Here is a 26566-nt window from a genome sequence, read left to right on the forward strand (position 1 = left end):
TGCCTTTGTGACCAAAGAGTAGGGAGCAAAATAATTCTTAATAGCTGAGGAATTATGTCCTTTGGTAAAGAGAAGGTCAGGACTAGATTCCACAAGGGGCCAATTACTGTCGCCAGTACTATCCCAACTTTAAACCATGCTTTTGAGAATTGATCTGAGAACAAGCTTCCCCTTAAAACCAGATCGTTTCAGAGCAGTCTCTGCTACGTTAGGATGCAAGCTACGAAGTGAATGACGTTTAACTCAGAATTATCACATTTTGTTTCTGGTAAGAAATTTGCAGATCATATATTCTTAGACTTCTGTTTTACATATCAGTAAACTAAGGTTTAGAAAAGTGAAGTGAGTTGTTCACAAAAAATAGAGTTAGTGAATGTTTGACTCATCTTTAAACCTAGAAGAGGCTGGTCATTTGAGAATTTGAGAGGAATATACCAAAGTAAAAAAGCATTTACAAAAGTAAGTGAAGGTCAGAACATATAAACAAAAAAAAGATAAATGCTCGGTTCTAAAGTGCTATTGAAAGGAAAATTCCTTTCAACTATTTTTCCAGGAGTGATGGGTTTACATTGATCCAGTCACCCTCTATGACCTGACCTGATTTGCCTCGAGTAGTATGTATTTGTAAAACTGTTTGCCAGAGTTGAGGGTGCAAGAGAGATTGTGCTGTAATTTATACTTTAAGTAGTGATATAAAATTCTTGATTTTGGTCTCATTGGCTCCTTGTTGCCATCAAGACCTTGCCAAAGGAGGACTATGAGAAGAACAGGAAGGGGCTGTGCCTGCTTTGCATTCTTGCTGTGGCAGATGGAGAGAGCCATTGAGCTCAGTAAGCATCGGGAGCCAATGAAAATCTTGCAGGAAGACGTCATTTTATTGAACATTCTTATTCCATTTATCCTTTGGAATGTATAAAACGTCAGGATGGCTATGTGAGGCAAGGCCTGATAGATTTGTCTGCAGAGAGTTTGAATAAAAGGGGTCATCCCACACCTATTCTCTTCTTTTCACATTTCTCCCCAGACTAACAGCCCACTCTGTTTCTTCATTCACATTATAATAATAATTTTATGTTTACTTACTAAATTTTCCTTCTCTCTATAAAAAACAAAACAGCTATTAATTAAATATTTAAGTATAATCACAGTGAAATCGAGCAGTCTGAAAAGTCCAAGGGGTAAATGGAAATATTGTTGATTAATGTGAACCGACAATAAAAAATCAAGTTTTCATTTATTGATTATTTTTCTGGCATTAGTAACTCATTTTAATTTTCTTTATGCATGGATCTTTAGTATATTAATTCAGTATGGAATATAAGTAATGATTATTTTACTGATTAAATGAGGTTAAAGCCAATACAGTTTGGAGCTATGAAATACTTTTTGTAATTAATTCATTATGTGTTGTCTTCTTCATCACTTATAAAAGTATAACATTGATCCCTGACCTTTTTACTGTTTAGGGTTATTATATAGATTAAAATTTAAAAATTGATTTGAAAGCCTGTTATCATCATATGTTGCTGATTTTATTAAACCCTTTGCAATTATTTTTATGTTTTTCTTTTTTATTTCAGTATATTATGGGGGTACAAATGTTTAGGTTACGTTTATTGCCCTTGCCCCACCTGAGTCAGAACTTCAAGCATGTCCGTCCCACAGACGGTGCGCATCGCACACATTATGTGTGTATATACCCATTCCCTCCTCCCCACTCCCATCTGCCCGACACCCGATGAATGTCATTCCTATATGTGCACTTAGGTGTTGATCAGTTAAAACCAATTTGATGGTGAGTACTTGTGGTGCTTATTTTTCCATTCTTGGGATACGTCACTTAGTAGAATGGATTCCAGGTCTATCCAGGATAATACAAGAGGTGCTAGATCACTATTGTTTTTTGTGGCTGAGTAGTACTCCATGGTATACATATACCACATTTTATTAATCCACTTATGTATTGATGGGCACTTGGGTTGTTTCCACATCTTTGCAATTGTGAATTGTGCTGCTATAAACATTCGAGTGCAGATGTCTTTTTTATAGAATGTCTTTTGTTCTTTTGGGTAGATGCCCAATAATGGGATTGCTGGATCAAATGTAGATCTACTTGTGTCTCTTTGAGGTATCTCCGTATTGCTTTCCACAGAGGTTGTACTAGTTTGCAGTGCCACCAGCAGTGTATGAGTGCTCCTGTCTCTCCGCATCCATGCCAACGTTTATTGTTTTGAGACTTTTTGATAAAGGCCATTTTCACCTGGGATAAGTGGTATCTCATTGTGGTTTTGATTTGCATTTTCCTGATGATTAGAGATGTTGAGCATTTTTTCGTATGTTTGTTGGGCATTATTCTTTCTTCTTTTGAAAAGTTTCTGTTCGTGTCCTTTGCCCACTTTTTGATAGGGTAGTTTGATTTTTTCTTGCTGATTTTCCTGAGTTCTAAATAGATTCTAGTTATCAGCCTTTTATTGGATGTGTAACATGCGAATATTTTCTCCCATTCTGTAGGTTATCTGTTTGCTCTTGTGATAGTTTCTTTGGCTGTGCAGACATTTCCCTAGGTTTTGAGAATTGAAATCCAAGAAATTACTTTTGATTGCTGTTTGCTTTATAGCAGAGCCTATTGTATAAACTAATGTGTAAGTTTGTATGGGTATCATAGGATCCCAAAATAAGTGGCTTAATCAAGTAGAAATTCATTTCTTATGTTACTCTCTGAAGGTAGGCAGTCCCAGAAGTGACAAGATAGCTTTGCCGCACTAGGATATCCAGGAAACCAAGTCCTTCTGCTTGGTTGCTTTGCCATCTCTAGGATGTTGTTCTCATTCCAGTTGTCTGAGATGGCTTACAGCTGGGCCATAGTCCCTTTAAAGACATGTTCTGGAAGTCGAGTGCATCAGTGCACCTCATCTCCCATTGGCCAGATACACGCTTGACCTGAGCTGAAAGGAAAGCTGGGGACTACAGTCTTTATTGCAGGAGGCGTGTTCCCAGCTCTCAAAAGTAGGGAGCTTACTTAGCTGTAGGGAAGGGTCCTTACCGGGATCCAACTATCAGCCTCTGCCATCTGTTTCTTCATTAGATCTCATGCTTGGGCTTGATTTGTTTTAAATGTGTATTATTATTTCTTACATTTGAAAAAAGATTACCTATATATGTTATACACACATTTCTTACATTTTCAGGTTTCTCTGAATCTGCTCAGACTATAATGACCTTCACCATTTCTTGCCTTTCAGTGCTACCTTCAAGGCCCAATTTAAATGTCATATACTTTTACCTCTTCATGAAGAATTCTTTAACTCCTTTAGCTTCAATTCCTCATTTTATCCTTGCTATTCCATTTTAAAATAATAAGTGTGTTCCTTCGTAGTAGTATCTAATAAACTCTCCCAAATTTTCTCCTGTTGTAATAGGACTGCAATTTCCTTAATGGTAGAGTTCATGTCTCATTGATCTTTCTTTTCCCCTTGATGCCCTTGATATACTAGACTCATGATATTTTCTGATTGAGTGAATAGAAATTTGAATTCTAGCTCTATTTCTGCTTCTAGCATAATGTATTATCCTGGATAAGTCACTCAGTCTTTTTTTGTTTGTCCTTCCTATAAAATATGGGAAATTGTAAGTCTTTTTTACATCGTAAGGCTACTATAAAAATCATCTGAAAAAACTTGGAAAATGTGCCATCAGTTATAATATATTTGGTTTATGTTACTGTTTGCTGCTTTGTTAGAAATTTGAAAGTTAATCAAGATTGAATGAAGTCCAGTTTGTATATTAAGATATTTTACAGTGGTACTTAGTATACTAGTACTTTACACATCACACAAATGTTTCATTTTTCCATAAGAAATATATAATATTATCTAATACTTATTTTTTATCAACTATTTTATCAGATTAGAATAGGGAGTCTAGTTTGTGTTCTTAATTCAGATTCTATGACAAGATTTAAAAGTACAGTTATAGAGCCCAAGTTGTTTTTAATATGACATATGCCAATAACTAATGTTTGGACTCTAGAATTAGGGACTCTCTTGATGTCCAATATGCCAATAGCTAACTCTCACACTCAGGCCACTTTAGTCTTCAGATGCAGGATGTTCATGTAGAGTTTCTTCTGCTTTCCCACCTTCCAAACTCATATGTGTTAACATGTAGTATCCTTGCAGTATTCCTGCTAATTATTTAATTTGTATATTTTTGGGGGAAAAGATGTGTCTTAAAGTTCTGTGTATTTGTACTGTCACCCAAATTTTGTTTGAAATTTGATTACAAAGCTTCAAATACTCAAAATACAAGTTTGGAGAATAAGCTTTAGTGAACAAAACCACTTTGCTATCTCTTAGGAGGTGTACGTTTAAGTATATAGGAAATAATTGATTCTTTGAAAAATCCGTGTCACTATTTGTATATTCTTGTTATTGAGATTCTCATAGTATTTTTATTGAACATTCGTAGTATGCTTGGAGTTTTCCATTATGCTGAAATAGTTTTGCTGTCTAATAAACTAACTATAGCATAGGATATATTTTAGTTGTGAGTAGTGATCTAATTTCCAAGATTCTTGTAAATTGTATATCCACTAACGCCTCAGCTTCGCTTGGTTATTATCATCACTATCGCCCTAATTCCTGTTTATCAGTTACGATTGTCACCTCCCCTGGGAAACCTTCCCCACAGAAATATGGTTCCTTTATTCCATGAGAAGTAAAAAAAATGTATCATTATCATAGTTTTGTTTAGCTGTCTTTCTCCCAACTAAACTATGAATTACAAGATAAACAGTAGCATACCTTACTCAAGTTTGCATATCCTGTGTGGTTCCTAGATAATAGTAGGCATCACAGCAAATGTTTATTTGATTGAACATACATTAATTATAGATATCTTTAACTGATATCTTTAAAAGAGATGGTTTGAGAAGATTCTTGTACTAACTTTACTGTGGTCACAACCTCAGGTTATGTGAGAAGAGGTCAATATGTCAAACAGAACTTAAATTTAAGAAGGAAAAATAATTTATATTACTAAGCAACCAAGTGGACTATCCCTTTCAAAATAACATTTTCTGAATTTTCTGCCTAGGTGAGCCATTCATTCTTCACATTATCCTTAGTGAGAGACTTGTCATTTTCATGAGCTATATTGAAGTACGTGGAGAGTGTGCAGAAAAATGTAATGAGTATTATGTTTCATATAAATCTCAGGTCCAAATCTTTCTAAAAGGTTTCTAGATATTTGACATCAACAGAATAATTGACTTAGGAACCAAAGAATATACTGAGGAGGTAGGGGAGGCGGTATATCAGGTGGACATTTCCAAGCTTTTTTGTTTTAGTGTAGACTGAAAGTAACTGACAAGGAATGGATCTGGCCAGTAGCCAAAGGAAATGGAAATGAGAAGACAGAATTCTATTAACTCTAAACGAAATTATATATGACAAGCAATTTTATAGATAGCTATTTGATGTAAAAGTGAGTTAGGGTAAGTACACAGACAATAATGTTGCAGTGATTGAACCCATTTAATTTTATTTTAGACACATTCTGGAAATAGAAAAACTTAGTAAAATTTTGTGGTTGGGATTAAAAGTTTTAGTTGTCAGTATTATATTTGTTTAGGTGAAAGGGACAAGCAAAAAGGAAATAGTGTTCAATCTTGTAATAAAGGGCCCAAGAAAATAAAAAATAGTGAATTCTCTGGTTAAACTTTAAATACTCTATGTAATATCCATCACTGTGTTACTAAAAAGCGTATTCATTAAGGAATGAGAAGGAAAATTGATATTTTTTTTAGTTGGCTTGAATTCTTTTTGCTTTTTATGTGTAATAGCTCTTGGGGTCCATTGATCATATTTTATTTATTTTTGTTTTTATTTTTCTTACCATTGGAAGTTGTTGTTCCTGGCCCTGTCTCCAGGACAAGCAAATGCAGTTCGTCCAGAGCTCTTTGATCAGGAGAGAGTCTGATAATGCAGTCCAAGTGATGGTAGTTAGGATTATGAAAGTGGTATCCACACAGTGGGTTTCAGGAGGAGGCAAGGCACTTTTGGTAATACCAAATAGAGCTTCGAGGGTTAATCTGGCATTGCTATTCTATCTGCTGAAAAATCCATGGCTTTTATTTTCCTTTTTAAATATCAGAATAGTTTGATCCTATCCCCAAAGTTTAGAAGATTAGCCCTGGAAACCAATATTGTGTTTTCTCTCTTCCCTTCAGGACAAAGTATGTTCCATGTGGAACCATCTCAACTACCTTACCAGGCAGCACCAGGTCTTCATATGCTTTAAGTTAACCTTCTACTATGGAAAGGGTCTTTCCTTGAATGTTCATGTTTTTACCTTGAGAAGGCAATATATAGGATGGGTTAAGCAGCTGTAAATAAATATGACAAAGTAGAAGAGTGGTTTGTGGGAGTTTTACCATATATACACATATATAATATTTTCCAGTCTGGTTTCAGACCCCGGCATGGCTTGGAGACAGCGTTGGTGTGTATGAAGGATCTTCCTCCAATGAAGGATTTGGGACAACTTTCCATGATGATTATATTAGAGCCTCAGCTGCTTTCGTGTTGGTCATGAGGTGATGCTGAACCGAATGCTTGAACTAGCAGGAGTGGCTGGGATTGCATTGGAGTGGTTCCGTTCATTCCTTCCGGGTAGGTACCAGCTAGTGACGTTGGGTGAAAATGGACATCGAGGGTCTTCTCGTGTGGAACCTCATAGCAGTCACTCATTCCCCTATTTGTTTAGTGGGCATGAGAGGACAGACAACCGGACACCCGAAGGCCAGGCAGTGCGATTTGAATGACTGGGTAGAAAGTTATGAGAGTGATTCCCAGATTGATGTCGCTCACATACGTTATTTCTGTTTTGTCAGTGTGATAGTGCAGCCTAGAATGGAAACCGAGAAAGTGTGACTTGTTGGAAAGTGAAAATTTGGGAGGCTCTGGTGTGCTTTCTAATTTCTCTGTCTGCATTACAGTTTGTGTAAACTGTCGCCATATTTTAACCACACATTTATCTAAATGTGAAAATTCTATTGTAATGTTAGATAGAAATGTTTTATTTTCCTTTCTGGTTTATATCCAGAGCCTTCTTCCCTGTGAACATTGACTGCATCTCCATGATCTTTCTTGCTGAAGTTGTGGTCTATTTGTTCACTCTTTTGCTTGGGGGCTCTTTTAAAGCAAAGTAGCCTGACTACATTAATAAATATTGCTGAGGCTGATGGCTGATTTTTCCCAGTGAAGGTTTTGTTTTATCCTCACTGAAAGCACTTCATTATTCTGACTCTGTTTTACTGAGAATCAAATTGGGTTGCAGTTTTAAGGAATTTTGCAGCGTAAATACTGCCTCTTCTTTGCCTTAAACTGCTCAAGCATTTTAAGTTTTTGCAAGGAATGTTCTAGGGTTTCTTCATTTTTGAACATGTTCCTTAGAAATTTTGTGCTTCTGGGTGGTTATTTATTTATATAACATGATTTTAGTATTTTTCTTTAGAATATGAAAAGCTTGCTGAGTTTTGAACATAGAGAAAGTTTATTAGGTCTAAGAGTAGAATATAGGTAAAGAACTGAAAAGAAAATGCAGATGTATGTATCTGTAAATATTAGAACTGTCTGTTGAATGTCATTTTGGCAAAAGGGCAGAAAACTAACATTAATGCAGTAACTGATCAGTGTCAGGCATTGTGCCAAGCATTATCTATTTTTTAGTTCATTTATTCTTTATGGTAACATTGAGAAGTGGGTGCTGTTCCTTCATTTTACAGATGAGGAAATTGGTGCTGAGAGAAGTTAGGTATGTTGCCTAACTTCACATAATTATAAGTGGAAGATCTTGTAGTTGAACCTGGATTTGGCTGATTCCAAAGCTCAGTCTTTCCATCACAGTGGGTCACAGGCAAACGTTAGACTTGAAATGGGGCTGGGGGAAGTCCTCAGAGAAAAGAAAAGAAAAGAAGTAAAGAAAATGCCTCTTAGAAGACATGCACAAACCAAGGAGGAAATGAGAGACACAGGAATGTACTAGGATAATGTTTATTTTGAAAACTTCCAGAGTTTTCTTAAAACTCAGTTTGATAAGCCAAGTGACAAAGTGAACAATTTTAAGATCATTTAATGAACTGGTTTAGAATTTTGGATTTTATATCTTTGCCCTGACATTTGTTTTTTCTCTGTACTGAAAATGAAGTCATGATACCCTGCATTGGATCCTAGGAAACCACCGCAAGGATCTGTGCATGGAAGTCAATAGGGTAGCTAGTAACGATCCAAGAAAAGACAGCATGTGAAGACAAATAACAGGCATTTATTGTTTATGACAGCTTTTTTTTTTGTTTTTAATGTATCTGAAAAACTTTTCTATGTGGAATCTTGGCTTTCCACTGCTTTCACATATAACATGGTACATATGATAGAGATGTGAATTTTTGTGTTCTTCTTAAAGAGTAATCTGTCTTGATTTTAGTAAATAGTTGTTTTCATCTTTGGGTGAAGTTTAGATCCATCTTAGTAGTTTTTATATTGATGAGTTGCTGTTTTGTATCATCATAATAGATTTATTTCAGGTATAGGCAGAGAGAATGTTGTTTCTGTACTTACAAACTGACATTTCACAATAGAAAAGTTAAAACAGTTATTGTTATCCTGACATTATATGCCGTTATTAATTATGTTACTAGTACCCTCGAAAACAGTCCCCCCCCAAAGAAAAAGAGTTGAAGCTCTTTAATTGTGATGATTTTCAATGTCAATGCTATATTTTAATCTACTGTCAGCTCATGAAATAACATTCATAATTGAATTCAGCACCTTAAGATTTCCTGACTCAGTTTTAAGTGAAATATTGATTTAGTGAAATTTGGTGGCAGATGCAGCAGGAACGATTTCCTGAAAGCTTTAAGTGGCAATATAAAAGATCAGGAATATTAACTCAAGTTAAATGAGTGGGTTGAGGTCGTGCTTACTTAAATAAGATGTTTGTCGAATGGCCAGAAGCTGTGATATCCCAAGTTGTGTTTTTAGAAAGATTGCAAAATGAAGGGAGACGAAAGAATATGTCTCCTGTTGTTATGTAATCATAGACAGCTCTCTATAATTTTAGTGTCAGTTTAAGCAATTTCTGTTTAGTTAGTTGATTAAATAGGGCCCCAGATTTAAAGTAATTTTTCTTTAACTGCTACCTTGGCTCACCAATTCTTCTCCTTTCTACCCCAATTATAGTTACATATTGTTCTTCCTTTTCATTATTGGAGTTGTTCTCTGGAGAGTCTCTGTGTACCTGCTTGGAACGTTGATATTGCTGTCGAATAATGCACAGGAAATCTTGTTTTGTCTAAAGATACATTTCTCCTCATGGGTCATCAAAATGCACATTTTTTTCCTGAAGGAAGATATTTATTTCTATAAGTAATACATATATAACCTATTAGTAGCATTACTTGTGGAATTTATTAATATGTATATGTGTATAATTTTATAGTTTTCAAAAACTATTAGCCTGAATCATTATTATTTATTTTCTTTAAACATTTGCATTGATCCTGTCCATCCTGACCTTTATTTTACTGCTTTTTCTGTATGGAAGAGTGTTAATATTGACTTGTAGCAAACACATACATTTCTGTAACCCCTGCTGCCAACTTACATCTCTCGTGAATCATATTTCCCTGAGGGTGAAATTAAAGCAAGAACTAGGTGTATTAAATTTCTTTTAGGCCTGCTGGATTCTTAAGATGTATTTTTAAGTGTCGCATAGTAAATCTGGGGAAGAGAAGGATGCTTGAATTTACTGCTTTTTGTATTTATACTTCCTTTCCAGAGCATATTGTTTCCATAAGAGGTCTTACTTTGAAATTAGGCCTTTTGTAAAGCAAAGCTTATTTTACTTTATAATTCTCTCTAAATCTTACAGATATATTTGCCGCCATCCTAAATAACTATGATGTTTGAATGTTACAAAACTTATATTGTATAGCAGAGAGCTATACAAAGCTATGTTTTTTTTTCCAGAAGGCTATGTTTATTAAATATATTTATATGGTAAGACTTCTAATCAAAGTAGAAGACCACAGCTGAACAAAGTACCTTCAGAATATAAGTGGATAAAGACAGAGGAGAGAGAAAAGCTAGATTAAATTGGCATTTGTCTTGTATAAATGCCAATCTTAACAGTAGTGGTCTATTTAGTTATTTTTAGACATTTCCTTTATCAAACATTTAAAGGTAAAATTTTTTCCATAGCCAGCAACACTCTGAGCTGAATTCTTTTGACATTCTGCTGATCAAGGAATTTCAGATGAGTGGTACCAGAGTCTTTTGCAGAGAAGGGGTAGGAAGATAAATAAAAAATGAAGTAATGGACAAGGGAACTCTGTTCTTTCTGAATCGTAGAAAGCCATTACAAATATAAATTTTTCTTGTAATGTGCTAGTTGTAGTTTATGTTGAGGAAGATAAAGACATGATTGAAAATGTATATACGAAAAGGTTATATCATTGGAAAAATATTAAGAAAAATTCAAATCTAACACTTAAACCCACCTTTGACAGTGAAATAACTGTTCATAGTTAGAAGCTGTGAAGTAAACCACAAAGAAAAGGATGATCATAATTGGCTACATAACATTTGATATGCCTTTATATCAAAAGCAAAACATTGAGTGACCATTAACCACGGTGAAAATATTTTTAGTTAATACACTAAAGATATTATTTAAAGATATTATTAAAACAATAAGGAAAAATAATGACCTTCTAGCATCATGTCCAAAGGACAGGAACAACAGAGAAACTAGAATGCGTAAAACTAAGAAATAAACGAATGTGTGGATAAGCATTCGGTCTTACTAATAATCATAAATATGCAAATTAAAGAAATCCTTGGGGATTGTTTTAGTCTATGCACTTCAACCTGACTCCAGGTGATGCTTCCCTGTTTATATACTACTGATGAGAGAGGGAACCAGAGCAACTCATTGAAAAGCCAGGTAGCGTTATTCACAAAAGGTCATTATTTAAATAACTTTTATTTTGTGGATTAATAATGTAACTTCTGCAAACCTATCTTAAAAGACTATTCTTGATTATAAGAAAAAGATACTACATACACTAAGATATTCACATCTATACTATTTGTATTGTAAGTGAAGGACATAATTTAAATGTTCACTGGTGGTATCAGTGGTTTTCAAACTTGGTTGTATGTTAGAATCATTTGGAAAGATTTAAGAAAATGCTTATGATTGGGCCCCACCTAGAGATTTTTATTTAATAGGGGTGGAGTTGGCCCTGAAATTTACATTTTTAAAATTTTTCCTGAAATTTTAATACACAACCAGGATGAAGATCATCGACTTGAAACAAGTTGATAGAATAGTGTTCACATTTCATACGGTATTTATGATAGTTTTGTGGTATTATGAAAAAGGTTATAATATGAAACGAAATAGTGTTATTCAATATTTGGGTAAATTATAACTTTAAAATAGAAAAAAAAAACCAGAAAAATAGCCTAGAAGAAAATTTACAAAATGCTCAGAATTCTTTTAAGGAGTTGGGATTTTGAGAGATTTTTCTCATCTTTTCTTCAGTTGGCAGATATTTAGTACTATTCTTGTATTACATGTTAAAAGAAAAAACAATATTTAAAGGAAGAGTTCCCGTGGGCAAGATTCTCTAGATAATTTTCTATTTATAGGTTATGTCTACCTATGAATACAGAGGTTTATTCTGGTTTCTAAAATAATCATGTATTGATATTAGAGTATGCGTTGTAACATTATAATGAAATCCTTATAGGATTTTTTCCCCTTCTTTGATCCAGAAATATTCTCTCATGTTTTATGAAGTTTGGAATATAATAAATTCAAGTCAGTCATTTTTCTCTTCTATTACTCTACAACTGTGCCCATCAGTTGTCATCATTCTAAATACCATGCCTATACTGATGGTTCCCCAATATTTATCTCAGACTCTACCATTAATTCTGTGGTGTGTGTATGTGTCTGAATTTTGGATGCATACCTTTAAATTAGTAATTCCAGAACTGAATCATCATATTGTTTCCAAACCCACCTCTTCTAACTGTGTTGCCCATCTTAATTAATTATGCCACCATTCTCCTTTATAGTCTTTCAATCAACTCTACACTCCTTCTTCCCCCTTATCTCACACATCTTGGCACTGTCTTTGTCCTACTATTTTTATGTATGTACGTATGTCTTCCCATATACTTCTTGACACTTTCTCCACATCTCTGCCCACCATCAATGCTCTGGTAAAGCTTGCTCCATCTACCCTGCAGGCCAATATTACAGTCATCTCATTGGTCTATTTTCTACTGGGTGTATCTAAATTTAAATCTATCCTTGTATTAACAGAGGGACAAGACCATGTTGCTTGTTCCACTCCTCTGGGTTCTCTGTCATCTCCTTCATGAAGTGCAAGCTCCTTGTTGTGGCATTTAAACCATGGCACTAAATGTCATTGCACCATGAAGTGGTCTATACCTTCCCTCTGGAATCTGATTCCTACCCTACTCTCCCTCCTACCTACCACCCTGGAAATGCCAGCTGTTCATGTTCCTGCACACCACATTCAGTTTCCATTTGTGCTTCCTTTGCACTGCTTCCTCTACCTAGAATGGCCTTTCACTGTCATCTCTGATTGGAGTAACAAAATTTTAAAGATAATACTATCCATCATTGACTAGTTACTTTTATTGGAAGGTACTGTGGAAGTAGCTACCAAAATTTTCAAAGCATTCTAAAAATTCACTTTTTGGAATCTATTCTAGAGAGATGGTTGTACATATATAAGGAGAACTACATACAAAACTCTTCATTGCAATACTATTTTAATGGGTAAAATTAGATGCAACCAAGGGTTCTGTAATAAGCAAATACTTAAATTATTATGCAATATATTTTATAGACTCTTAAGAGCATTATATTACCATTAAAAGCACTCAGAATTATATAGAATATGAAGAGCAAAAATGTTCTCATTTGTACTGAAGATAAATTAAAAGTACTAAACCATAGAGTTTACTATATGTCTATATGTGAATATAAATGCAAAAATATCTGGAAAAAAAGCATGGTATTAATAAATATTTAATAGTCATTACTTTTTAAGCAGTGGATAGGAATGAGGGAAGTTGAGAGGGACATTTGCTTTTAAATGGATGTAATGATGTACCTTTACAATTTTCATATAATTGTGTTTATTTGCATAAAAATGTTTAAACATTAACATAAATTGAATCAAGGGGAGAGTCAGAATTAGAAGCTAAATTGTGGGTAAAAGAATAATAACAATAATAATTTTTTTCTCTTTTGAAAAATTTTGAAAATAGAGCAAAGAACTCATATACCAAAAAACACTAGCTGAAATTAACAGTTGTAGATATGGTGTTGTAGTTGCTTCAGATTTCTTTTAAATAACATCTAACCAAAAAGCTGATGTTCTTTTTATTTCCTTCTCTTTCTTTTCAGGGATAACTAGAGTCATAGATTTACTGTGTTAATATAGTTTAGAATTTTATACTTTTACTATGAATCTGTAGGTAAAAGTACATCTATGTCTTTAGCTATAACCTATTGAATATTTAGGTTATTTATAGTTTTTTTTTCTATAGCAAATAATATCTCTTTGTGAAAATATGTGAGTTTTTCCTAGGGTTTATACCAAAAAGTGGGATTGCTGATCTATAGAGCATGCACACTGTTAAAACTAGATATTGCCAAATATATTTCCAAGTTGGTTATATCAATTTATATTCTCACTCTAGAGTGTTTCATAATTCCCACTTCTGGACATCCTCAGCTAGTACTTGGAATTGTCAGGCTTCAAATTGTGTTCTTCTCTGTAAATTGTGAAATGTTAGCTTTTCAACAAAGCCTCTCAATGTTTTCTGAGTCTTCAAGTCTGGCAGGGCTCCATGAGGGGTGTAGAAAGAATCATTAATAAAGTCGGAGTCCTCAAGGAACTAGTTGCCATCAAGTAATGTGATGTTAGACTGCACAGAACTAAATGCTGCAATAGTAGCATGGGCTGTAATGGCTATCAAGGTGCAGGGAAGATCATTATGGACTAGAGAGGTAATTAGTATCTTTTAGGAAGTGAAGGCAATAGGATCTGGACAAATGAGTAGGAAGAGAGGAGAACAGACAGCATTAAGGATAAGGAAAGCATACAGACAAGCAGCCGGATTAGAATGAACTTTAGAAAGCTAATAGTCTAACTCTTACTATTAATAATTGCCCTTAAAGGGCAATCCCAAGAAAGGGATTAGTAGAACCTTAAAACACACCTATTTTAAACTCAGCGTTTTACAGAAGAGGAAATTGAGGCCTAGAAAAATAAAATCAGCAAGTGCAAGTCACTTACGCTCTTTAGTAGTCAGGTGTCAAAAATCAAATTAGCAGGGGATTTATTAGCTTATTGAACTTTGACATCCAACAGGTTGATCCTCAACATGACTAGATAATGCAGGAGTTGAAGTGATATCATCACTTTTCTTCCTCTTTTCTTTCCATGTTTTGCTCTGCCTTTCTCTGGTTAGCTTTATTCTCAGCAGGCTGTGTCCTTATGGAGGCAGAGACAGGCACCAGCTAATCTTTATGTCTGTGTGGTTGGTGTTCCTACTGAAAATAATGCATGCTCTTTCCCTCTATTTCTATATCAGTGCTTTAAAAGGTGCTTGAATGTCTACCAACTGACCAGTCACTGTGACCAGAAAGATCCTTTAGTCTGGCCAACCTTCCTGGCAAGGAAATCAAGACCATTTTATTGATTCCTAAAAGAAAAGAATGCAGGGCATGCAAATATAGGATGGCCACTGCATCCATCAATAAAATGGTCTTGGTATGTAGAGTCTTTGATGGACATAATAGTAGCCATGAGTTTAAAAATAGTATTGGCGGTATTCATGGCAGGCACTTTATGTCCACATATCCATGACAGTAACAGCTTTTATAGCAGTAATTAAATTTATTTCAACAAATACCTTTTGAGCACATTGGGATTACTTGTCAGGCAATATAAAGATGAATAAATATATGTCTATGCCCTATTGAATTTTTAAACTTGTTGGAAATAGTAAGGGCAGGAATGTTAGAAGTGTAAATGATTTTCAAAGAAAAGAAAACATGAGAGAGATGCAAAGTGTTATGATAGTTCTAAAAGAATGGGGATATCTTGTGGTTACAAAAGAGGCTTCCCCATCTGGTTTAAAAATTTTATTTTGAGTGGCAAAATGGAGTATGATAGGACTGGGAGATGATTCAGGAAATGGGGTTTCATATGAGCCAAAGCAGAAAGAAGGGAAACCATAGAGGCTTGGTGAGTTGGATTGGATTATAGGAGAGTGGTCTGACATTTGGAGAAGATGAAGATGAGGTGGGTGCCAACTATATTGTAGATCGACCCTGTCAGCCTGAGCAATTTGTGCTTGAAAGCCACTGATTGAAAAAAAAAAAAAAAAAAAGCCAGTGAATGGCTTGGCCTTAAGAAGCAGTCTGAGCAATGTTTTTTGTTTTTGTATTTAAATAAGAAAATTGTCTGGCACCAGTGTGTAGGATGAATTGGAGCTGGGAGATGCTGAAGGCAGTGGAGGCTATAGAATTGTCCTCTTGTGTATGAGGTAAAGATCACTTGAAGTAGGCTGTAAAGAAGTAAAAACACAAATTGAGAGATGAATGCTGTTGAGGCTTTGTGGAGCCAGAATAGTTGGAATAGTCTGAGAAATGCTTCAGGCATGAGCAGTGAGGAGGAGGATTGTGCTCATCACCCAGTAAGCAGGGAGCAGCAGGGAGAACCACATGGGGGAGATGAGTAAGATGATTTTCATGTTAGCTGTGTCATCACCCAGGTAATATAATACAGGTTGAATATCCTTTATCCAGAGTGCTTGGGACCAGAAGTGTTTCAGATTTCACATTTCAGATTTTTTTTTTTAGATTTTGGAATATTTGCGTTATACCAGTTGAGCACCTGAAATCCAAAAATTCGAGATCCAAAATGCTTCAGTGAGCATTTCTTTTGATTGTCACCCTGGCACTCAAGAGTTTCAGATTTTGGAGCATTTCAGATTTCGGATTTTTGATTGGAGATGCTCAAACTGTATTACAAACATATAGTATTTTCAATTATGTAGAGGTTCTGTTTGTATATTTTCCAATGCTGTTTAACATTTCTGGATATATTTCCAATATTACACATTTACGCAGGGAAAAATAATCATCACATTCCATTATTTTTCCACAGAAAAACAGATATTTTGCATACCATTAAAATATTTTTTTAAGATTTGGCTAATAAAATTAAATATTCCTGGTAGTGATGACTTCTCAATACTTTTTTCCTGGTGATTCTAATTATATAAATATAGTATAGAATGTCCCCAAGTATGATTTTGGGTATATCATAATAGGAGAGGTTGCTAAATATTACGATGGGGAGGACTCCATTATTATATAGGGTTAGAAAACATGGAGGTAAGCAGGATTTTTCAGTCTTTAATATATATATATGGTTAATGTATTTGGTGAGTTGGTAAGAGGAGAGTATGACATGTGTTTCAGAAACAGATTTGACAATTTTTTTGGAGCATCACTTTTGACTAATATTTCATAGAACAGATTTTGGAAATAGTACAGTGTTAACTGTTGCTAATAATGTGGGAGAGTATGAGTAGCTACAAGTCAAATATAGAAATTTACATTTTTACTATGAAACTAACTTGTACCAGATTTAATTACAGTAACTCTTCTTTAATGTATGAAATTTACTATTTTATTTTAGAAGATATATTTTTGGCCTTATTGGAACTACTCTCTTTGAGTTTTCAGTATAAAGTCCTGAAGAGCCCTGGCAACCCAAGTGGCCATGGGTTGACTGCCTCTGCATTAGAGCTGTTGGTATAATATATCCACACACGATCACATCTCAGTTACCTCCTTGGAATAAACCAAGGAGAACATTTAAATTCCAAATAGTTTCCCTCTTGTCTGTAACATGCCTCAAGGCTGCCTTTCTCCTGAGTCTGCTGTCATTTCATATGTATTCAGAAAATTCAGTTTAGTTCAGTCTTTGTTTCTATTATGTGTAATGCAATGTCAGAGTGCAAATTTATTTCAAGATTAGCTTGACATACATAGCGTGCTCAGTAAATGTTTGTTCAGTGAATGGATTGTGTTTTTCCTTAATGATCCAATTCTACAAAGAGTGATCTCAGTTATGGACCTGAATTCTCTACCATATTTTTCTCTAAATTCCTTCTTCCTTAGTTTTCATAGGTAGCATTACCCGAGGAACATGACCAAGAATGTCATCTTTGGCAGCCCCGTTCTTTATTTATAATATTTGAAATCTACCCTGGGGAAGTCATTGCTGCCTTCACTAGAAGGTGAGACAACTGCCTCACCTTCCAGTGAAGATGGAGCCAACCATCTTTTTATTTAGCATCATCTGACTCTTTAAAATATATTTCCTTCAAGTGCTAATTTTTTGTTGTTGTTCGAGGTAGGTTAAGTGGAAGAGGTGATTCTGTGGAGAGAGAAAGTGGGACAGTGGAAAGAGCATGGGCTTTGGAATCAGATTAAAATTTGGATTTCAGCTGTATCACTTAGTTATTTGACTTCAGTAAGATTCTTAATCTTTGAGCCTCGGTCACATCTGTAAAACTGGGAATCACGCTTACATTTTATGGTGGCTGTAAGGAACATAGTTGTGAAAGCCCAGGCACATTATAGATGCACAATAAATGGTAACTATAATAATAGGTGTTTGTTGCTATCATTCTCCTCCCTGTACCCTTACTAAGTTATCACTTACTTTTAGTACTATCCACATGTGAAAAACTATGGACTAGACTTGTGTACATGTCTGTCTTTATTTATATTAGAAGTTATACAAAAATCTTAACCAATTTTTTAAACAAGATGTAAAATATTGATTTCTTTCCATTTGCCATTTTTTTTTACCTCTAGATGTTAGTTACTTTGAATGGTGGTTGTAGTAGTGATAATAACAGTAGCTCACAATTTTTGGACAGTTGTAACATGAGTGCCAGACATAGTTCTCAGTGCTTTGTATGTTTTAACTCATTTAATCTTCAGAATAATCCTCTATGACATAGTGACTTTTATTATTCACATTTTGTAGTTGAGGAACTTGAGACCTAGAGAGATTAAGTCCAATGTGACACAGCTAGTGAATGGTCCAGCCCCAGGTGAACTCAGGCTGACTGGCTCCAGAGCCCATGGTCTTACCCGGTGTGTTCTACCACCTTCCTTAAAGTGGCAGTGGTAATATAGCAGGCCACGGCATGCATAGTTATAGAGGAACAATTTAGTTGTACATGTGGCACGTTCTTTACTGGATGCCTATAATTAAAGATAACCACCTCACCTCTTATTTTAGTTGAAGGTCGTTAAAAATTACAGTATAGATTATGTGTTTTGGTTTACACATTCACATCAGGCTATTTCCTAATTTCCATGTAGATCCTGTTTTAAAATAATAGTAAGCAAACTTTTACCCTTGTATTAATGTTTTGAAATTTTTGCCTCTTAAAACAAAATGCCAGCTAGTGGGTATGGCTGTGTGAATCACTGTAGTCTGTCTAGTAGTGTCTAATAGTCTCTGTAAAGTTGATAAAAGGTCTAAACTGAAATGTGTGTTTATATTCTAAGAAGAATATCTTTCACATGTAGTTCAAGCCAATGAAAGACACATGCTGAGGTTTTGAGAATTAAATTGCACAACATACATTATTTGATACGTTTTTTTTTTTTGCTTCATATTCCTGCCTGATAAGAGTACCAGGACTACATTTTTACTTTACCTTAGAGGCATGTTGAATATTGAAAACCACATATATATCTTCACATAGAAATTTATAAAATATCTTCCTTTTAAATATGACCCATCTCTAATTTGAGTTGATGGGTTATTCCTATTTACATTTTTATATTTTTCTAAACTTTGATCTTTGTTATACTTCATATGTCGGTGTTCATTAAAAACCCGTATTCCTTATATGTCCTCAGAACTCATTAAAATCTTTCATTAGTGATCTTCTTAAAGGGACCATGAAATTTGGGGCATGGTTCATCAAAATCAAATTTCAGGGTTACTATAAGTTATTTTTTGTGCTGGGATTATTCAGGCAACATATATAATTACATACATGTATCACAAACACACATTTTTCAGATAACATATATAAAGGACTCTAGTTTTTAAGGTTTTATTTTTAGTCATTTTAGTTTCTTACTAGCAGTAATATTTTTCAAGAGTAAGAAGTTAGTTTGACCTTGATTTTTCTAGGGTAGCTTTTAGTCATTGAAGTTACTGAATTATCCACTGATGTGCATTGTGTTACTATGTGTGTTTACGAGTCATCCTTATTCATTGATAAAAATAGTTTATTCTTCTCTAATAGTAGGGACATGCTCATTAAATATATAAATAAATAGGCAAATCCAAGGGTACATTATTCATATTGTAACATTTTATAACATTTTTTTGTGAAATGTAACACAGTTTAGTACACAAATCCTAAATTGAAACAATTTAATTTTCACAAAGTGAACACAAAGATCCTATATCAAGGACTAAAACATTACTTGTACCCATAGGCCCGCATAATTTACTCTTGAAAATATATTCTTTGTAATTAAGATATTTTCTGAAAACTTACACTTGAAATCCTTGAAAGTAGCTATTATTCTTTTTTGAAAGGAGAGTGAACATACAATTGTTTATATTAATAGCACTTAGCACACTGTCTAGTAATGGTGCTAAATAATTTCTTAATGAATTTGTAGAGTTTGTAGACTTATGTTGTGCAGGACTAATTTTTTGATATTCCCATGGTTTTAAAATGAGATTTAAAACTGTTTACAGGAAATCACTTCCATCTAAAATTGTTACTAAGAATAGGTATTATTACTATTTTAATATGCTAAAATAGTTTAACCTTGGATTACTTAAATATTATCTTATAAAGCATTATCATTTTACATATAAAGGAACAGATACCTATAATTATGATATTTTCTTTGTCATGTCTATAAATATTCTTCCAATCACATCCCCCAGGTATTCTCCCTGGTTTTTAAAATTATTTAAATAGATAGGCTATCCATTCCCTTCACTAAGTATTCGCTATTAGTAAAGTGTGATGTGTTTCATCAGCAGTATGATAATATAAAGCAATGGGTTTTCTATATTTCACACAACACTGGGCTCTGCGAAGCATCTCTGGGGGTTCTTTGATGTCTAGACAGTTTAAATTATGCCTGCTCCCCTGCCTCCAAATTCCACCCCTGTTCTGCTTCAGGGGTTGTGGGAAATGAAAACAAACCAGAAGGGTTCCACAGCCCTACAGTCTAGGGAAAAAAACAAACAAGTAGAATAAGCTGTATATCCACCCCGGCAGGTGTATAGGAAAGGGACCAACTATAAGAAATGGAAAAAATGGGGGCAAATATTGTCTGCCTATTTATTTATGATTATATTTATTATATGGAAATGCATGTGCATTATGAACAAAATGAAACTTTATGGAAGTTTAGGGAAGGAAGTTGAAGTCATCTCTTCCCCCAGCACCCTAGTTCTTTCCTCTCCACCTCCCCATAGGCAGCCAAATCTCTGACTTTGGTGGGTTTCCTGTATATTGTCCTATTTATTGAAATAGTAAGATAAAGAATTGTGTTTTAAGTTGGAAAACTAACTTTCTTTTCTTCCTTTCTTTTTGTTTTCCTTTTATAAATCGGGATATCATGGTTTTTCCAATTCATCTTGTTAGAAAGTAAGTAACTTTTGAAATTTCAGAGATTGTTTTATTAAAACATTGATGCTTGATTACGTCATATACATATGTACATATTCTGTTTACAGGATTTTTAGCTTTTTAATTCTGACAGGTGACTAACCTTTGTATTAACTGTGAAATAAAAGTTTTTTTGGAATAAACTAAAAATAAGAAATGTTACATAGGTGTTCATGCTATCTAAGAATACACACTTTTAAAGCATGTCTGCCTTATTTTTCATACTCAGTTAATCATCATGTTTAATAGATATGTGTGTGTATAAATGTATTGTGTATTTACTAAATCTATTTTTTCTTAATATAAAAATAGATAAATCAGACTTTTATTTATTCCTGATCAATAGCAGTTAAGACATATTTCATCAGGAAAAGTGGTCTGAGATTTTATGGAATTGATGAGAATAATAGCAATAAGTAAATGGCATGAAAGATTTTAAAAATACATTTTCCTATCTGTATTTTGCATTGCATGAATCGTTACCTTTTACTAAGCATTTTGTCTCTTTTGATGCTAATTTTTTATTGTTTTTAAATAAAATGGACCAGGATAGTGTTTTTTTTCCATGAAGAAATGTAAGTGATATGCTTAAAATTAAGTGACTAATCAATGGTTGACTTAAGTTGTAAAATTTGCATTTTGCATGATATTTTCTAATTCTTCTAAAATGCAACTGTTGTATAAATTTGAAATAGTATAAATTTTGTTTTGAAAAAAATTAGAAATTACAATAATTGTTGAGATTTTTAGAGATGTGATTGTGAATTACATGTTTTAAAATTTTTCATAATCTTGAGTTTATTGAGTTAAAAAAGTATAATTTAATGATATATTCATGCTTACTAGAGCTCTTTATTTGTATGAAACTGTGTGCTTATCACATATGTTTGCAGCAAGTATAGTATTAAATTGCTATTTAATAGCCAATTTATCTTTCACAATTATCTTAGGTTTACTATACCTTAGAAAATGTAAATTATGGTGATGTCATATTTGTTCTGTATTTCTTAGTTGCCTTTAAATGTGTGTTTTTCTTTAGTATTCTAAATCTGAGTTCTTACAATTGTGTACATTTTAGGACCTTAGGAATTGAGAGTAGAAAGAATATTGTGAGGTTTCATGTTAGGTGGACAATTTTATTAAGTTATATTTTTAAAAATCTACATTGTATCATTTTTATGTATTGGATTCTATTTTACTTGTGGTGTTAACATCTTCTTGCCAAGTCTCTATGAGAAGTCTGTATTTCTGACAGTTTCACTAAATTAAAACTCCAAAGATCTGGCATAATCATTCCCAGCTTCAAATTTTCTGTGCTTTTGTCTGAAGAGTATAATGTAAAAATATATACTTGCAGTGTTCAGTAAAACATGTATTGCATTATTTATCTGGAATTTATTCATAGCAAGACATTTCTGGGGAGATGAATATATTTTACTTTATAGGTATGCCTGGGCCCACTTTAAATACAAGCAACAATCTTTTGTGAAGAAAAATAATGAAATGAGGTCTGTAAGCTTGTAGGAACTTCATGAGAAAAGATATTACATAACACACACAGCATTACTACCATGCGTACTTCAGTGTTACAACGGCGTTGTTCTATGACCAAATTTGTATTAAGGACTCTTGTTTCCTGTCAAACCCAATGGAATCATATTTATGTGTTGGCAAAGAGAAGCTGCTTCCTAAAATAATAACGGGTATTCATATTATAATACTTATAAAGCTTTATAACCGTGATACATATATATGCTGACTTGCTATTAAATGTGTTCTGGCAATTCAGCAAATTTGACTTTTTTGTCTTACTTACTGGTGAATTTTCATAGTAAGTATGAGATTTGGTAATCTTGGTTTTTAGAAAACTTTTAATTTAGTAGCACAAATTATGATTTTATCCCCCACATTCAAAGTTTGAAACCTTGATATCTTACAGACCCTATTGTTCCAGAATATTTTAGACTAAATACCCATAATTCCTAAGAGGCATGTGGGATGAGGTAGAGCTTCTAATAAAAATTGGTTTGACAAAATATTGATCTTTTGGCATATTAGGAAGTAAAATATATATGGAAATATGGTTAAATGAAAGCAATCATTATAGCTCTAAATCCAACTTGCTAAACATTAGTTTGCAAGCAAAACACATAAATGTTTTAACATATACCCCAGGAAATGCATATGTATTATGTATTTCATAAGCATCTTTCCAAATATATGAATACATTCCAATAATGTTTATACATATGTGCTTTAGTATTTTTAATCATTAGTTTAATGCTGTTTGATTTCTTTAAAAAATGATTTCATAATTCAGCCACTAGCATCTTTGCCACAGAACATAATTATTAGCTGGGCAGAATTCCCAAACACATATATCTTTATTTGACATATGTAATTGAGAAAAGGATATCCTTGTAGAGGCTGTATCTGAGATATAAATACAGATATACATTCTTATTTGGCCATGTAAGAAATGCAGTCCTGTGAGGAACTTAAATACTTATAATTTCAAATCAGTTCTTCCCTGGTTTATTATTCTTTTGTTGCTTTTCAGCCTATGGGATGGAGCTGCCCTTGAACTTGATTTTTTTTTTTTTTTGATCATTCAAGTGCAACCATCAAATTGTCAGTAACATTTAAAAACTGAGACTTCATGGTGTTATTTGTAAAATAACACCACATAAATGTTTGGGTTTTGGTTTCTTTAAAATATAGTATTCGTTGCTTTATGAATAAAAGCATAATTTCAAGTTAGGAGACTTTTTGCCTCAAGCCTATGAAACAGATGCATCTGATTAACTTTGGTGAAACTGGACTGGCCCTTTATTGTAATGTAGATGTTTCTGAGGTTAGGAGGATATTTTTAAAAGGCATGCAAAAAAAAAAAAAAAAGGTTTTTTTTTTCTTTTTTGAGAGACTCAGAGAACAGTTTTGTCATAGAAGCTGCACCTCAGACTGCTTCATTTTTGCACACTTTTTATTTTCTAGTGGAACCTCTCCATTAGCCTGTCTGAATGCAATGCTTCACACTAACACTCGAATAGGGGATGGAACATTCTTCAAAATCCCTGGAAAGTCAGGCCTCTATGCGCTCAAAGTAAGTTGGATTGTTCTGCATATTATGCCTGTTAAGTTGTTACTGTATCACGCATTTTTTCAAACATGTGAAGGTAAACAAAATGGGATTCGGGTGAAGGGTAGAAGGCTGACCCCTATGCCTTCTAAATATTTTCAGATGTCTTAAAAATGATTTTGTATTAAGAATAAACAATGACATTTTTCTTTAAGGAAAGAATATCTGTGGTTTTACTCCATACATATGGTAATGGAAAATAGTTGTGGCTTCCTTATAATTCTTGATTCTTTAAAATTTATGGGAGGGGTGTCACGGATCATCAGTCAGGAGTTTAAGATAATCACAATTGCCATAAACTCTTCGGCTTAATGACCATCAGTTGATATACAGGATTCACACCTGTATACCTTCCTGTCTTTTATAGAAATAAGAAATTTATTCATTCTTCTTGAAGACTTACTGATTTAAGTCAAGTATTTAATTTTGAAACAAATGGTGAGCTCAAGAAAGTTTTACTAATATGCACACTTGTTATATGAGAATAGAGAAATAAAATCAAAAGCTTTAGATAACTGTTTTAATTATTTTACTTTTTAATTTCAGTAATTTTAGGGGGTACAACTGTGAATTATTTTAGTGGCATTCCTATTTCCATCTAGAATGGAAAATGCCATCTGAAGTGCAGAATTCCAAAGGACAAAAAGATTTGATCTACAAATGGCTGTGTAACGTGGAATAAGTAAATTCAGTGTATTATTTCTTATAAATTAAAAAGTCACTGCTTTACTAAATAATGGATTATATTTAGAGTTCATTAATTACCTCTGAGATTCTTGTAAATGCTAAAAGTTATACCTGGCAAAGAAAGCAGGGATTCTTCCTCAGCTGTTAAACATCAGGCTCTTGTCCCAGCGTCTATTTCAGAAAATAACAGAGGTTAATAAAAAAAAAAAAAAAACTTGTATTTTTTCGGTTGCTTTTTGTAGCTATGTGGGGTAGCTAATTAAGTTACTGATTAAAATTCTGAGTTGTTAAGCCATTTCTTTACATAAGGAAGGATGCAGAATTGAAAAAAAAAATGGAAACAACATATGTCAAAAGGAAATTTTTTCGTTTTGCTATCAATTTTAAAAGGTTATTCAAATAAACAACAGTGGCAATGGCCTTTTCCAAGTTTCCTTTTTTTTTTTTTTTTTTTTTTTGAGACAGAGTCTCACTGTGTTGCCCGGGCTAGAGTGCCGTGGCATCAGCCTAGCTCACAGCAACCTCAAACTCCTGGGCTCAAGCGATCCTCCTGCCTCAGCCTCCTGGGTAGCTGGGACTACAGGCATGCGCCACCATGCCCGGCTAATTTTTCCTATATATATATTTTTAGTTGTCCAGATAATTTCTTTCTAATTTTAGTAGAGACGGGGTCTCGCTCTTGCTCAGGCTGGTTTCGAACTCCTGAGCTCAAATGATCCGCCCGCCTCGACCTCCCAGAGAGCTAGGATTATAGGCATGAGCCACCGCGCCCGGCCCAAGTTTCCTTTTTTTAAGCAGTGATTTTACATGAAAAATAAGTATTGAAATTCCAAATTACGAATAACTGTGATAATACTTTAGTATACTAAAAGTATTTTGAATGTTTTTAGTTGCTAGTACAGCTCCATAAACTATCTTTTTGAAAATAATATAGAAAGAGGAGTCGTCATGCCCAGTGGATGGCACGTTGGATTTAGTCTGTGAGTCTGAATTGGATGGTACAGAAATGGCCGAGGCAAATACCAATGGAGAGGAAAATGGAGGTAAGCATGGTAAACTCTTGTTCTCTTAAAAGTTATACAGAATGCCAATAATTTACTAATTAAATTCCCCACCATTATAGATACAATTTTCTTCTAACCACTTACTAAGATTTATCATCAAACAGTTTTGACTCAAATAAATTAGCATCTAAGAAAAGTATACAGTTTTTGCCTTTTTGTTTTTTAACAGTATGTATTTCTCTGAATAATTTTCTTGAACATTACCAGTATCAGTATATTTCTCCTGCAAGGGTGAGAGGGTTACTCTGGTGGTATCTACTGGATTTATTCTTCTGTCAGTGTTTTATTTCTGATTGTGCTGATTTTTCCTGTGATCACAAGTGCTTTTATAATAGCTTTGTTCCTTGGTTTTTCCTTTGTAAATTAAGGTTAGTATTATCATTCCTCACAGCAAAGTGAGGACCAAATAAGAGATTTTCTTGTTAAAGACTTTTGAAAAGTGAGTGACCCTTCCGGAATTCTAAGGGGGACATTTTTCACCTCTGAATTCTATCCATGTGAATTCATTTTTATCTTTCTCAAGATAATTCTATTATGATTCTGTTGAAGTATGTAATTCTGTACTGCAATTTTGGCAAATCTGTGTCCCACAGTAGCTGCTGTGCCTTCTTCTCTACCCTCTGGTCCCACAAATGGACCCAGATCATGATTTGGGAGGAAGACTACGTAATTAAAGTCTCTGTCAGTGGACTCACAGGAATCAGTAAATTATCTTTAAACAAACAAACCTTAAAGGATACTTGCAGAAATATTGTATTTCAGTAATAAGCCAAAGTCATTCATTTTATTAATGGCCCTGGGAGTCCCTCTGTGTGCTC

The 26566-nt window shown here is 33.9% G+C and overlaps 1 protein-coding gene across 1 annotated transcript in view; it reads left to right on the top strand.

Annotated features, from left to right (window-relative positions):
- Positions 1-26566, top strand: part of LOC105820148 (putative Polycomb group protein ASXL3) — a 110360-nt gene that overhangs the window by 49593 nt on the left and 34201 nt on the right. The window contains exons 3-4 of the mRNA XM_012656575.1: positions 23853-23961; positions 25619-25727. Of these exons, the coding sequence (XP_012512029.1) occupies positions 23853-23961; positions 25619-25727 (218 nt within the window). The remainder of the gene's footprint in view (positions 1-23852; positions 23962-25618; positions 25728-26566) is intronic.

Source organism: Propithecus coquereli, unplaced genomic scaffold (genome assembly GCF_000956105.1).
Source record: "Propithecus coquereli isolate 6110/MARCELLA unplaced genomic scaffold, Pcoq_1.0 Scaffold51, whole genome shotgun sequence".
Lineage (NCBI taxonomy): Eukaryota > Metazoa > Chordata > Mammalia > Primates > Indriidae > Propithecus > Propithecus coquereli.